The sequence below is a fragment of the Danio rerio genome, chromosome 1 (assembly GCF_049306965.1).
Source record: "Danio rerio strain Tuebingen ecotype United States chromosome 1, GRCz12tu, whole genome shotgun sequence".
Classification (NCBI taxonomy): Eukaryota; Metazoa; Chordata; class Actinopteri; order Cypriniformes; family Danionidae; genus Danio; species Danio rerio.
Window position 1 is genome coordinate 48,649,025 of NC_133176.1, and position 15,276 is coordinate 48,664,300.

Consider the following 15,276-nt stretch of genomic DNA (forward strand, 5'->3'; position numbering starts at 1 on the left):
TCTCTTTGCATTTATGAAAGCATCATTACAAACCATGCTCTAAATTCAGCAAATATTACATACACATTGAATGTAATTCACATTTGTTTTTGTTTTTTAAACTGAGTAATAAAAATAAGAGCAGTAGGCATGTGCAGCAGATCAAATCATCAAATATCGAATCAATTCAATTCTGAACTCTGAACATCTGCACTGAAGAGCCTACAATAGTTTATGATGTCTCAACTGTCTTTAACGCAGTATTAGAATACATTTTGGACTTGTTTCGTTATCTTATGTAACAGAGAGAATTACAATGCTGCATTTTAGAGCTGAGAGGATATAAAGCAAAGCGCCACTAGCCTCCAGATGTGAGGATGGAGCTGGCGTTTTGTGATTCCGGCCACAGGGTGGCAGTGTTGTGACGAAATTCAATGCGCGCCACTTTGGAAAGCGTCTGACGTCTGTGTGCCAGTGATTTTTGGTTGCCACAGGACCGCTTAGCGTTGTAATAACAAACTGAAGTGGATATTTGGTGAGTATTTTGTGTTGGTGAGGGTGGAAGACTATAATGGATGCGTATGACCACATACATAGGCCTACAGGTTTATTTTTTATTCGGTTACGCAAAACTTTTAGCACCTCTACTGAAGTGTCACTACGAAAACATGTTTGCATATTGATAATTGTTACATTGATAACTATTAACGTATACATCAGTTATTAACAATGTAATTTTTAAAGTGTTTTGAAGACATTCATTACGCGCCGCTTTGGAAGCTTCTGACGTCCGCGTGCCAGTGATTTTTGGTTGCCATAGGACCGCTTAGCGTTGTAATACAGGGTGTCCGCAGGGGTCTTAAATCTTCTTAAATATCAAAAGCTAAATTTTAGGCATTGAAAAGTCTTAAATATACTAAAATGTTGTAGTGTAGGTCTTAAATCTTTTTTAACAGGTCTTAATTTTCATTTGTTCATGTTTGTTCACCCAATGGCCATTAACACCTATACAGTCATCAACAACTATTATCAATAAAAAATTGAACTTTTTATTAAAAAAATATTGCATTTAATTACTTTGCTTACAGTAATATTTGCTTAAAATCTCTTCATGTATTTACTGCTGAGGATACTGACCTCACCTAAATTTGTTATTATTAAATTATTATTATTGTAGACTGAAGTAGTTGACTATGTTTTGTTCTATTCTTGGTAAGGGTTATTGGTTTGTGAATAGATATATTTGAAAAGTTATAAGAAATTTTAAAACAAAATTATTATTATTATTATTGTATTATTAAATGTATTAATTTTTGATCATTATTTGATAGGGTGAGTAAAAACCTTTTGTAACTGGGATATTCCAAAACTATCCTTAAATGTCATTCACATTGGTCTTAAAAATGTCTTTAAAAGTCTTAAATATAACTTGGTGAAACTTGCAGAAACCCTGTAATTACTAACTGAAGTGGATTTTTGTTGAGTATTTTGTTTTGGTGAGGGTGGGAGACTAAAATGGATGTGTATGACCACATACCTAGGCCTACAGGTTCATTTATTATTCGATTCTGAGAAACTTTTAGCAACTTTAAGAACTAAAGTGTTACTACAGAAACATGTTTACATATTAATAATTGTTATATTAATAATTATTAATACTATTATTAAGTATAGGTAATTTCTTTAGCGATAAGTCTTTTATTTTACAATATTAGGCTACTTTTGCCATTGTGAGTTTAAAATCTCACCATTTCAGTTAGAATTGCAAGAGATAAAGACAATGTCAGAAAAATGGCAAAATTACAATGAAAATAATTACAATAATCAGTTGAGATGAATCGAGATCTCTAAAATATAATTGCAAAATAGTTTTTTTCTCTCCGCGAATCCCACTATCTCGAAGTTCTGATTTTTCCCAGTGAGTTAATACCTCACAATTTATTTTCTCTGATTTTTATAGAAATGGTTGACTCAAAAAGAGTTTACTCACTATTTTGTCACCCTAAAGGGGCTCCAAACATGTTTTTCTTTCTTTTGTTAAAAAAGATTCTGAAGAAGGTTGGAAACTATTCACGTTTGCTGATTGGCAATTTCGTCACTATTTCTCAGCAACAAAACATGCCCGTACCAAATCAACATTCTTATAACTGGGTGTCATTGTAAGCATTATTGATTTTAATATTAGTGTGGCAGAACAGTATATAAACTAAAATTTGTAAAAAAATAAATAAAATAATAATAATTATAATTTACAGGTCATCAACAGGATTCACACTTGTAAAGTCAAAAACAACAGGGTCACCAATTAACACGGTCATCGCTTAAACTGTAAAACCGGTAGCTATGACACAGCAAGGGTGAACTAGCCCTTTAAGTTTATATCTTGGGTTTCTAACTTAATGCTTCTGAATTATGGGGAAGGCAGAATTGTTAACGTTAGATATAAACGTCAGAATTGTGTGAAACGCAGTTACCTCTTTTTAGCTAATTATTTTTATCTTTATGGCAGAAACATACTTCTATTATCTCTCCTCATTTAAATGAACGTGAGGGGTTCGACTTGTCGTGCCTTATTAATTACTTTCTGAATCTTTCCATTCACGACTGCCTCTATCTGTGTATCTGTCAGTCGTTCTTACAGCTTCCGCGCGTGCGTTTAGCTCTCCTCATCTCTCTCTCTCTGTCGCCTTGGACACGTGTGGGTGTTGCATATCATCTGTACTTGCTGTTTTTATGTTATGTGTCGTAGAACCCAAACCGAGACACAGTAAACTACACACATCTTTTTTTATTCTCTCCCCTTCTCTCTCTCTCTCTCTTTCCCTGCCTCCATCTCTCTTTCTTTCTCTAAAGGTCCAGTTGCTAGGTAACAGTTAATTGTCAAGAAATAGTTACATGTGTTGCAATGTATTCTGTGATTGGCTGCTTGAAGGAAGCGAGAGAGAGAGAAAAAGAGAGAGAGAGAATGAAAAAGAGAGTGGGGGAGTGAGACAGGAATAGAAAGAGTAGGTTTGTGAAATATTGAATTGCAAATGGTTTTAAAATAAACAGCTATTAGTTTAAAAATAAACAGCATGTACAACATTTTCACCATTTAAAACATATTCACCATTTCTCACATGAATCGATAATCAAAATAGGTTAGAAACTAATCAAATAGTACAGAATGAAGTGTACACTCTTAAAAATAATTTTAAAAATCCACTCTTAAAAATAAAGGTTCTTTGTTGGGCATAACTGGTTCCACAAAGAACATTTACATGTGTGAAACATCCCAGGATCTTTATAATTCTTAAAATTTTAAAATTATTAAAATGTTCTTTAAACTATGGAAATGAGTTTTTTTATGAACCGTTCACTGCCAGGTTTTTCTATGAAAAGGTCATTTTGGACACTTCATTTTTAAAAGTGTAACTACAGTGACATCAGTACTTTGCTCACACGTTATGATGCGATGAACCTGATGCATAAGCAAACACCGGAGTATCAGAAGCTTTTCACTCGCTGTCAATGTAATTTGCTGAAAGAAGCACACAGGAAACTAAAAAAAAAAAAAAAAAGAAAAAAATGTGACACACACAGACATATATATTAGGGCTGCACGATTTATCGAAAAAGATCATGATCTTGATTCGACTCTACACAGGATCTTAATTCAGCTTATATAATTCAGCCAATTATATTTTCAAGATCAGGAGAGAAGAGTAAAGGCGGACGCACAAGTCTTCACATTGTTGTATATACATTGCTCAGCAACGTGGACACCTCCAAATGGTGTTAAAAGTGTCACATGCTGTATTTATAAGCTATAATTCACCCAAATATGCAATTTCTGTCTTACACGAAATCACACATGAGCTGATGCACTGTTTGTTTACTACCTAGAGGATGCACACGTGCCCGCCAATCATGTTATAGTGAGCAGAACCTGTGTAGGCTGTGGATGACAGCTAATAAATTTGTAAATAATGTAGTTATTGTTCTGCACTCCGCAGTTAAAAGTGAAACCAAAAGCGCGCACATCATTTAAATGACCATATTGAATTTTAGAGTTATGATTATTACGATAAGTATTTGATATGTTTTTCTTTCATAGTGAACACAAAGTGTTGTGAATGAGAATAAATGTTCAACAGTGTTAGTACAGTATATATACTCTTGCCTATAATGTTGAATATAATGCAAAAGGGAATCTGATCATTTATCAGTGAATGGTCTAATAATATTGTCAATGACAAATGGCAAGCATATGTCTCAAACATAATAATTCAACTTTAGAATTATGAATAGTTGTATTCTGATCACTTTAGTGTGAATTAACAACCAGGACATATTTAAAGTCTGTTCAAGTCCACCATTCCAAGTCTATACAAAACTGAGCTTTTTAACCAGCAGTAGGCCTAATAATGTTGTTTTACCATATGTTTGAAAATAACAACAATAATAGCCTACTCATATTACCCTTTATTTTACATCTACAGAATCATTAGAAAAACATGATCTTGATTTTAAGCAAAAAAAAAAAAAAAAAAAAAAAAAAAACGTGATTCTAATTTTAGTCCGAATCGTGCAGTCCTAATATGTATACACTACACACAACGCAAACCTTCATGGACCATCCCATGTAGTTTATAGAGAAAAAGGATTCTTCAGATTTTTAAAATGTTCTTCAATCTATAAAAAGTTGTGGCTTTATGAAACAATTACTGTCAGGTTCTTCTATGAAAACACTATTTTGGAAGCTTCATTTTTAAGAGTGTAAATTCAATGACTTCAGTATTTTGCTCACACTTTATAGTGCAATGAACCTGATACAGCCAAGCAAACAACAGAGTATCAGAAGCTTATGTATCACTTATGTAGGCAGTCAATGCAATATGCTGAAAGAAGAACATAGGAAACTAAAAAAGGAGAAAACACACACACACACACACACACACACACACACACACACACACACACACACACACACACACAGTTAAAGTCAGAATTATTAGCCCCCTTCGAATTTTTTCTTCTTTTTTAAAAATGTTTTCCAACTGATGGGAAATTTTCACAGTATGTCTGATAATATTTTTTCTTCTGGATAAAGTCTTATTTGTCTTATTTTGGCTAGAATAAAAGCAGTTTTTATTTTTTTAAACACCATTTTAGGGACAAAATTATTAGCCCCTCTCCGTTAAAGAGAAATTGGGGGAAAAATAAACAAGTGGTCTAATAATTCAGGGGGACTAATAATTATGACTTCAACATATACACACACACACAATGCAAACCAAATGAGATTTATATTTGGCAGTTGTAGACACTAAGAAAAAGGAATATTGAAGTGAACACCAGAATACCAGAAGCTCTACTTCACTAGCTGTCAATGTAAAATGCTAAAAGAAGCACATAGGAAACCAAAATACATACATATAAACACAACACAAACCAAATGAGATTCATATTTGTTACTCGTAGACACTATAAAACGGAGTATCAGCATCTCCTCTCAGATTCATGGACCATCCCATGTTCTTTATAGTAAAAAAGTCCTTCAGATTATTAAAATGTTCTTCAAATGATACAAAAAATGTTATTTTATGAACCCTTCACTGCCAGGTTCTTCTATGAATACTCCATATTGGATACTAAAAGTGTAAATTCAATCACATCTGTATTTTGCTCACACGTTATGATGCGATGAACCTGATGTATCCAAGCAAACACCAGAATATCAGAAGCTCTTCACTTGCTGTCAATGTAATATGCTGAAAGAAGCACATAGGAAATCAAAAAAGAATGTGACAAACACACACACACATACAAAATGTGACAAACACACACACACACACATGTAAATACACACAGCACAAACCAGATAAGATTCATATAAGGCACTTGTAGACCCTAAGAAAATGGAGTATCAGCATTCAGATTCTGGAAATGTATGGAAAACAACAGAGGACTGTAGGGCTTGAGATCTCTCCCTTTTATTTTGTTTTTAGTCAACACTGTTTTGTACAAAGAGACAGAAGAATATATCTTAGCACTTGTTTTCACACTGTGTCTGTATTCTCAATAGCTTAAGTATTGTGAAATGTCTCATTAAATTATTATTGTAGCCTTAACACGTAATCTCTCTCTATACAAAAACAGAAAAAAAAAGAAAAACAATTTCTGTCATATTTACAGAATCTGTACAATTGTGGTTTCGAAGTAACATTGAAAATAAGTGGTTAAAATACAAGAAGGACAGAATTAAAGACAACAGAGGTGTACATTTTGTCTTGAATTCTGGTTCTCGGATGCTATTAGAATGGCACTGTGCTCCTGGTCCAGTGGTCTAATAACGTTTTCCCCATGTGGCTATATAAAAAATCTTCCAGACAAAAAATGTATCTCAAATTTCAATATTTTAAATATTTGTCTCCATATATTAAAAGGCTATGGAAAGGGGACATCATTATTTACAGCAGAGATAATAGATAACCATTGCACTGTGCTCTGTTTCCTTCACACACACACACACACACACACACACACCTGCACGCACACATGTCCACTCGCACACAGAGGTAATCAAGCATATGATTTCTGATACACGTACAATCATATGTGACGTACCTTACTGGGGAGGGTGCTAAAATGACAAACCAAAAACTAGTGTATTCATATCCTTCCCGTAATCGGGAAAGAAATGAGAAGGGAAATAAAACCATGAAATAACACAGAACATTGGCTACTATCCCTCTTTCGCCAAGTTTTTCGGCCCACCACCCTTGTGTCTTCTGCTGCAAATGTCGTCTCGCACTAAACCTGTTGTCATTAGTCGAATGATATTAGCGTACTTTAACAAGGCCACATCTTCAAAAAATGGAATACAAAACTGGAAAGCTTTTCAGGACGAGCAAAGGCAACTGTCCAGACACGCAATCACACAATACCTCCGTTACATACAGTAATACTATTAAAAATTATAGGCTCGACTCTCCAAAACACACAGAGTTTGGCAGGAAATGCAATGGTCGAAGTCTGTCACCACATCTCTAACTCTTAAAAATGCCACGTTGTTCAGGTAAAAGGAAAATGAGAAAAGTAGACCAAGCATAAAAAAATCTGAAGGGTACTTAAAAATGGTACCATGCAAAGAAAGGTATCGTGAGAGCAAAAAAATCTTGTGCTAAAAAAATAGCTGTAGATTCAAGAATGATCTTTAAAAATGATGCCTGCTGTGCCAATACTCCAGACAAAACCTAGCGAGTTGTAACTCCATTTGAAAATATTTCATTAGAATCACCACATGTACCGTATCGCCTGTATTATGCGCAGTTCATAAACATATTCACCCACAAAAAAGCAGGCATGATATCTAAAATTTGACATGAAAAGCTAAAGATATGGCAATAAATAAGTAAAAGACATGCATGCTTATCTTAAACACAAACCCTCACACAAAGACAACTGAGTCAAAAAAGAATGTGGCAAAAAAGTTAAAAATCCACAAATTGATAGCTATACATCAATTATAAACCAAATATTATAAATATTGTGCTTAAAGTGGAGATCTGTTCGCTTAACAGTTCATTCACAAAGGAAAAGTAATCTGCAATAAACACGACAAACTTCAAGTAAAGGATTTTATCTAAGCTGTGGGCCAAAAAAAAAGACAATGTCTTCAGACTGCCCTGCCATGAGGTAAAAATAAAGAGTCCTAAAACGAGAGTCTTAAGTACTTGCAATGAACCTCACGTGGCTCTCGTTTATCCTGTTAAATGAGTTCATTGGTTTATTGATTTAGTTAATTAGGTAATTTAGTTAAATGATATGTTTGTTTTTGCCTGTGCCCATCCAAAAAATTCCTGAGAAATGCCTCTACTTCAAGTGGGTATTAAAACTGCAAATTAAATTAAATGGTGTCATCCCTACCGCCATCATGTCTTAATTGATATTAAAATATTCTTGACTGGCATAAACTTTAGTATCTAGAAAATCTCAGTTCTGTTGTGCAGGTACAGTAAAGGATTGCATTTGGCTAAATAACAATAGGGTGAATGTATGTTGATTTTTAACGAATAAAATTTGCAGCAAAGTTGGGTTGATGACCTTTAATTTAATACTTTAAATATCTAACCAATATGGTAAAACATAAATCTGTAGAATTACATCCTTTCTGTCTATGTACTGTACAGAGTGGAAAAAAATGAATATTTACATAAAAAAATGCAAGCATTTTCTGAGAATTTTGCAAAACCCTACATACTGTGCACTGGCATCTCCCTAAGGAAAGTACAGATAAGCATATCTAATACTAACTAGGAAATAAATCCATAACACAGTTGTCATTTTTGCTGCTTGATCAAAGACTTCCTTTGGAGATGGGGGGCAGTGGAAAAAATGACTGATTTCTGCTTCTGTATTGTAGAAAGCCATTCAAATGTAGCGCTCTACAGCACAACACTCAGGAAGTATACTGTGCATTGTACAATGCTGTGCAAATATAAAATATCCTGTTTCTATTATCATCATTTATTAGAATAATAATTGAACTGGTTTTCTTTTGAACTCGAAATTAACACTACGAACACATTCAGGCTACTTTACGTCTCCTCAATGCTGGATATTCCATATCAGTGCTTATATCATTAAAAGGAAAATTTCAGAATAGCATGAATCATCCCATGACAAATCTGTGTGCAGTGACCATAAAGTTACCATGGCAATATGACCTGTAAATCTGGTATTCTGTAAGTCTTGGTAAGGCACATAACGTGCTGTGTATTAAACCAATATTGTTCTTACAAACGGAACACTATAAAATAAATACAATTCCTTCACAATGATATCTCAAGTACAGTTGAAGTACTTTGCAAATCATGCCTTGTACACACGTTACAGCACTCCATACTGGTAAAATAAACTTGAATAACCAATAATTAAGAACCTTTATGGAATCCAAGTTTGTCTACAACTCGATTAACAATCAAATATGTTCAACTGAGAAATCAAGTAAGCCTCCCGCTTAGTGGTTTGTAACTAAGAACTGAAACTACAGTACAAATATATAACAGCATAAAACATCCAGAAACCAAGCCCAAATGGAACATCATAAACATTGTAATAATATATAATAATATTATTATCAAGAACATTATTAATACAATTATTGTAAGTTTTACCCTGTTGTTTAAAAAAGAGTAACTGATTTCCATCCGAGATCGTACAAATTATTGTACACTGTTGTCTCCATCTGAATTGGCCACTATTTGATGTTAGGAGCAGGGAAATTGTGAGATATACAAAAAAAAGAACAAAAAAGAGAGAAAAAATAACAAGAATAAAAGAGAGGAATGAACAGGCTTTTTCCCCAAATCTCAACTTTTTCGACAGTGGGCAGGTCCCCTCGCTCTATTTACATACGTGTGCTTGGCAGCGCATGATCCGTGTAACTTCATGAAAGCATAAGTCAGTTCCTCACACACGGTTTCCTCTTCTTTTTGTGAGCCTGAAGATACTAATTACACACTGCCGTTCCAGTTTTCTCTCAATCATCGTTCTGTATGTCCGTTGGCTTCTTTTCCAAATTTCTGTCTGTTTCTGCCTATCCTCTTCAGACATCAGATTCTATACTGGAAAGCTTTTCGTAAACATGTCCATTGCTCGAGCCATTAAACGGTCTCTGTCCTTGACCCATTCCTAACCCATCCCTTGCTGACAGCAGCTTGTTGTTGCTAGGTCCTCCTCCGTGGTGGTTGCCAAGAGGCCCACCTAGACATAACTCCTTGGGGAACCGAGGGGCCACATTGGAAAGCACCCCAGAAGTTGCAGAGGCTGGCAAATAGGAAGTCACCCCCATGGAGCCCCGGAAGTCAGCCCGACTGTTGTTGAGGAGCTGTTGCTGCTGCTGCTGCGGCGTCTGTTGCTGCTGCGGCTGTGCCTGCTGCTTTTTGATGTAGTAAGATTTGGCACCGTGTAATAGACACTGGTCGTCGCCGAAGGTTGGGATGAATGGGTTCTGGTTCACCTTATCTGGGTAGAGAGATTTAGACAAGGAGTAAGTCCCGACCCCTCGGGTACCGCCCACACCTCCTCCCATCATGCCTCTATCCCTGTCCCTCATGTCTCTCTCACCCACGGAGCGACGGTGCAACCCACCTTCACCCCCACGGAATAAGCTAAATGATGAACCCCCACCCTTCCCTCTGTCCCCAAAATATGATGTCTCCCGCTCCCCTCCCGCATACTGCTCAAACATCTGGGCGTAGGGGCTCGCGCCCTCCATGTAGCGGTCTTTGTCTTTTAGGCTCACGCTTCGGGGTGGAGGAAGCATTGATGCTCCACCACCGCCTCCAAACCCACCCATCCTGCCCGCCCCTTCCTTCTGTAGTTCTACAAATGTGTCATAAGAGTGCTGCCTGCGCAAAACCTTACCACCTGGGCCAAATTTCCGCCTCTGTACCTGGGTTTGGGCACCTGTGCCTCCCCCTCCCTTTCCGCTCTCCAGAGGGTGCTTGCCCGCAATTTGATCCAGGAGGAGGTTGTCCTCACTAATGTCATACAAGTTGCCCGGTTTCTTGCACGAATCACATCGCTTGCAGGTGGCTGAACTAGGGCGGCTTGAGATTTGTCCACTCCCTCCACTGGATCCCCCAACTCCCCCAGCCGCTGGATACCCACCGGCCCCGCCTCCCCCATGCATGCAAACTGGCTTGCTTCCTCCACTTCCAACTCCTCCACTGTGGCAACTGCGACATTCCCAATCCCCGCCGGCCAACCCTCCCACCCCTCCGATGCCCTTTTCCCAGCATGCATGGCCCTGTTGCCCAGGTGATCCTCCTCCCATTCCACCCTTACATTCTGTCTTCTTGGATTTACCTTTCAGGAAATCTTCCATGGGAACCAAACTAGTGCATGCTCCCCCAGCACCACCGCTACTAACTACTCCACCGCAGCTGCCTCCGCCCAGTCCCACTCCTCCACCCATTCCAGGAGCATCACTTAAATCCAAATCCCATGGGGATGCGCCTTCCTTGGCTCGAAACTGGTCTACATAAAAGTCCCTCAAATTCTCTTTGTCTCTGAACAGATAGGAGGTGCAGTTACCACCTCTCTGGCTCTTGCGCTCCACAGGAGGGGTGGCTGAGCGGTGTGCTTGTGTTGCTGGATGATGGTGGTGATGATGATGGATAGTGTGGTGGGGACGTCTCCTGAAGCCAAGCTCAATTTCATCCTGTTCACGGCGAGACTTGGCAGAAGCGGGTCTCTTTTTTAGGCTGTCCCTGTACTGCTTGCGCCGTTTGCTGTGCCCTTCAAGGTTCCCGTAGGTCACAGTGTGAGTGGAAATATCTGACACGTCGGATCGAATGTTTCCATCGTCCCCTCCCGATCCCACCCCACCTCCCCCGCAGTACCTGTCATGTCCTGCAATAAACCCTGAACTGGATGCCCCACCCTTGAAGGAGAACTTTCCATATAGATCAGGCAGGCCAGACTTGAAGCTTGACTGGGTTGGGTGACCTGCAATCAGGTCAAACTTTTCCCTGTTCCGATGTGTCAGCGACTGCCGTGGCTGGGTGGTAAAGATGGGCGCTACCCCTCCCCCTAAACTGTCACAATCGTACCCACCCTCCAATGAGCTGGCACTCCCTAAGCTACGAGGTCGGTTAGGCAGGGGACCCGACATACCGAGAGCCAGTTCAGATCCCCCATGGTGGTGTAGGTAATGATCCTGGTACAGGTTGCTGTCCTTCAGGTGCAAGTTCCCAAAAGTCCTCTCCACCTCGCTTACATAGTCGCTGAACATGTTGTCCTCTGGTAGATACGGTGGAGGCTTGCAGTCTGAGTGGCCTGCTAGGCTGCGCCGGTGTTCGCTGATGTCATAAACGGCTGATTCACGGTGGCTGTAGTCCAATGCGCTGTGGGGTGAACCATTGACCCCAGGCACAGAGGTCATGTTTTTGGCAGTACGCAACAAGCGGAGAATGTTGGAGTGGGTGTTGTTCATGTTCATCTTCATAGTGGCTGATGGTGAGTTAAGAGCTGATTTATTCTCTTCAATCTGAACACCGTGGATGCAACTGTAGATCCCCTAATGGACAGAAAAAAATAAAACAAAAGCAAAAACAAAGGAAAAGAGAAGGAACAAACAATGTGGGATTAGATCACCATTTAATGAAATGTATAATTAACACCAAACGTTCACAATTATGATGAAAGGTTCAAATCAAACCTTTCAAGGCCAACCTTTCATTTCTAGGGATTTTCTTTAACAAGCCATGTTTAACATCAACAGTTTGTTCATCACTGTCTTTAATCCTCTGACATATATACAAGAGGAGAAAAAGGAAAATGAAGGAGACAGAAAGAGTTGAAAGGAGAGAGAGGAAAATAGAATTTGTTCAAGAAAGAGAAACGGCAGGGGTGAAAGAGGTTGTGATTGATGATGACATGGTGACAGGGTTGCAGTAACTCTGTGGTTTTGACTGCCTATCAGTGTCTCAATCAATGCGATTAAAATTCAGCTGCCACCACTGTCTACTTCTCTGTCTCTCCCCTTCATGACTGCCATGACAAATTAATTGCGTAATATGGCTAATGTGTCATTGTAAGAAATACTTCATTGTCTTTTAAATATTGTAATGTCTTTTAAAGTTATTTAAATAACATCAACCATAAAAACATTTTTATTACAATTAATGCATGAAACGCACGTGGAACAAGCAGAATTCTCCTTAAAACATTTCAAAGGCTAAAGGTTACTCTTCTACTGGCGATCGGTCCCTCCGGTGAGGCAACATGTCAGAAATGTTTCCTGTCTCGCTCTTAGTCACGCTTAGTGTCTATCCACTCCTGTGTATTTTTTTTTCCCTCTTCTCTTTATCTCCTCTTATCTCCTCTACCTTCTGTCTTTTTTTAACACAGGTCATCCTTCCCAGTGTGACTCTTATTCTCATTCATCTCCTGACCCTTCAATCCGATTGGGCTGGAACATATTCTCCATTCAGTGTTATCTTATTTCTCTTTCTCTTTCCTGCTTTCTCTTGAGGGGTGCCTTTCTCTTCATTTTTGTCTGTTGCCTCTTTTCGCCTCTATTCGCTTTGCATTCTTTTTACTCGCCCAACAGTAACAGTGCTTTCGACATCCATCTACATCTTATAAGGAATTATATTGAGTTTGAAATCAGTTTCCTTGTATCTGGTTATAAACATATTCCTGCTGGCTAACGGATCAAAATTGTATTAGTTTTCCCCACAAGACTGAATAACTTGGGTATAGCCAGGTTTAAGTCATTTGCTAATTTGGTCACATAAACTGATATTCACTCTGTGTGTTCATCCCTGGCATTATCTGGGTCATGGCACCACTCCAAATGACTTGAGGCGTGTTTTGATGCCTCGGTGTCTAAAACGTGAGACTGCTGCTTTTGGCCTTTTTGCTCAAGATCAAGGGTTGGATTTCCAAATGTTGCATAAGCACAATATGGGGATTGAAAAGTATTGGCCTGTACCACCCACAAATCAAAATTAAATTAAGCATAATTGCATGTACAGTGCATCCGGAAAGTATTTATACCGCTACACTTTTTCCACATTTTTTATGTTAAAGCCTTATTCCAAAATGGATTCATTTATTTCCTCAAATTCTAAACACAACACCCTATAATGACAATGTGAAAAAAATATTTTTTTTAAGTTGTTGGAAATTTATTAAAAAATAAAAAACCTGAAAAATCACATGTACAGCAGTTTTCACAGCCTTTGCCGTGAAGCTCTAAGTATGATTTAAAAAGGCATACACCTGTCTATATATGGTCCCATGGTTGACAGTGCATGTCAAAGCACAAACCAAGCATGAAGACAAAGGAATTGTCTGTAGAGCTCTGAGACAGGATTGTCTCGAGGCACAAGGCTGGGGAAGGTTAAAGAAAAATGTTCTTCTGCTCTGAAAGTTCCAATGTGCATAGTGGCCTCCATCATCTATAAGTGGAAGATTTTTGGAACCCCCAAGACTCTTCCTAGAGCTGGCCGGCCATCTAAGGTGAGTGATCAGGGGAGGAGGGCCTTAGACAGGGAGGTGATCAATAACCCGATGGTCACTCTGTCTGAGCGTACTTCTGTGGAGAGATTGGATCTTTACAGAAGGACAGCAATCCACCAATCAGGCCTGTATGGTAGAGTAGCCAGACAGAAGCCACTCCCCGCCTGGAACTTGCCAAAAGGCATCTGAAGGACTCTCAGACCATAAGAAACAAATTCTCTGGTCTGATGAGACTGAATTGAACTCTTTGGAGTGAACGCCAGGCATTACATTTGGAGAAAACTAGGCACCACTCATCATCAGGCTAATACCATCCCTACAGTGAAGCATGGTGGTGGCAGCATCATGCTGTGGGGATGTTTTTCAGCAGCAGGAACTGGAAGACTCGTCAGTATAAAGGGAAAGATGAATGCAGCAATGTACAGAGACATCCTGAATGAAAACCTGCTTCAGAGTGCTCTTGACCTTAGACTGGGGTGATGATTCATCTTCCAGCTGGACAATGACCCAAAGCACACCGCCAAAATATAATTGGAGTAGCTTACAAACAACTCTGTGAATGTCCTTGAGTGGCCCAGCCAGAGCCCAGACCTAAATCCTATTGAATATACCTGGAGAGATCTGAAAATGGCTGTACATCATCACTTCCCATCCAACCTGATAGAGCTTGAGAGGTACTGCAAAGAGGAATTGGTAAAAATTCCTAAAGACTGGTGTGCCAAGCTTTTGGCATCAAACTCAAAAAGACTTGACACTGTAACTGCTGCCGAAGGTGCATCAACAAAGTATTGAGCAAAGGCTGTGAATACTTCTGTACATGTGATCTTTCAGTTTTTTTATTTTTAATAAATTTCCAACAATTTAGAGAAATATTTTTTCACATTGTTATTATGGGCTGTTGTGTGTAGAATTTTGAGGAAATAAATGCATTTAATCCATTTTGGAATAAGGCTGTAACATAAAAAATAGAAAAAAGTGAAGCACTACGAATACTTTCCGGATGCACTGTATGTATCCTTTTCACATAATACATCACATGTAATACAGTTTTACACAGCAAATGTGTGTTTGGACAGTAATGGTAGTATTGGACTGAACACGGAGACTGCAAAGATATTTTAACCCAATGCATGAACTTGTGGAAGCGCATCGCAGAGCTGGTGCAAATACAAGCATCAGAGTTGTGTCTAATTTATCATTTTTTAAAATCTTTTAATTACCAGTCATTCTATGCACTTTGGTTCACTCACTGTATTACGCTGCCTGACTGGGTTTCAA

At 38.5% G+C, this 15,276-nt stretch overlaps 1 protein-coding gene and 1 long non-coding RNA gene across 10 annotated transcripts in view; one reads left to right on the plus strand and one right to left on the minus strand.

The window, feature by feature from the left end:
- The first annotated feature begins 394 nt into the window (after positions 1-394).
- Positions 395-15,276, plus strand: part of LOC141386248 (uncharacterized) — a 38,669-nt gene continuing 23,787 nt past the window's right edge. Inside the window, exon 1 of the long non-coding RNA XR_012407908.1 lies at positions 395-514. This is a non-coding gene — a long non-coding RNA (uncharacterized lncRNA). The remainder of the gene's footprint in view (positions 515-15,276) is intronic.
- The window catches only part of grin2bb (glutamate receptor, ionotropic, N-methyl D-aspartate 2B, genome duplicate b), a 193,567-nt gene continuing 184,229 nt past the window's right edge, over positions 5,939-15,276 (minus strand). For 5 of the 9 annotated variants that reach the window (XM_068219735.2, XM_068219733.1, XM_068219730.1 and 2 more), the window contains one exon: positions 5,939-12,049. In XM_068219735.2, coding sequence (XP_068075836.1) covers positions 9,572-12,049 — 2,478 coding nt within the window. In that variant the 3' untranslated portion in view covers positions 5,939-9,571. The remainder of the gene's footprint in view (positions 12,050-15,276) is intronic. The other 4 variants (XM_073946063.1, XM_017355013.3, XM_017355012.3 and 1 more) reach the window with 3 other exon arrangements.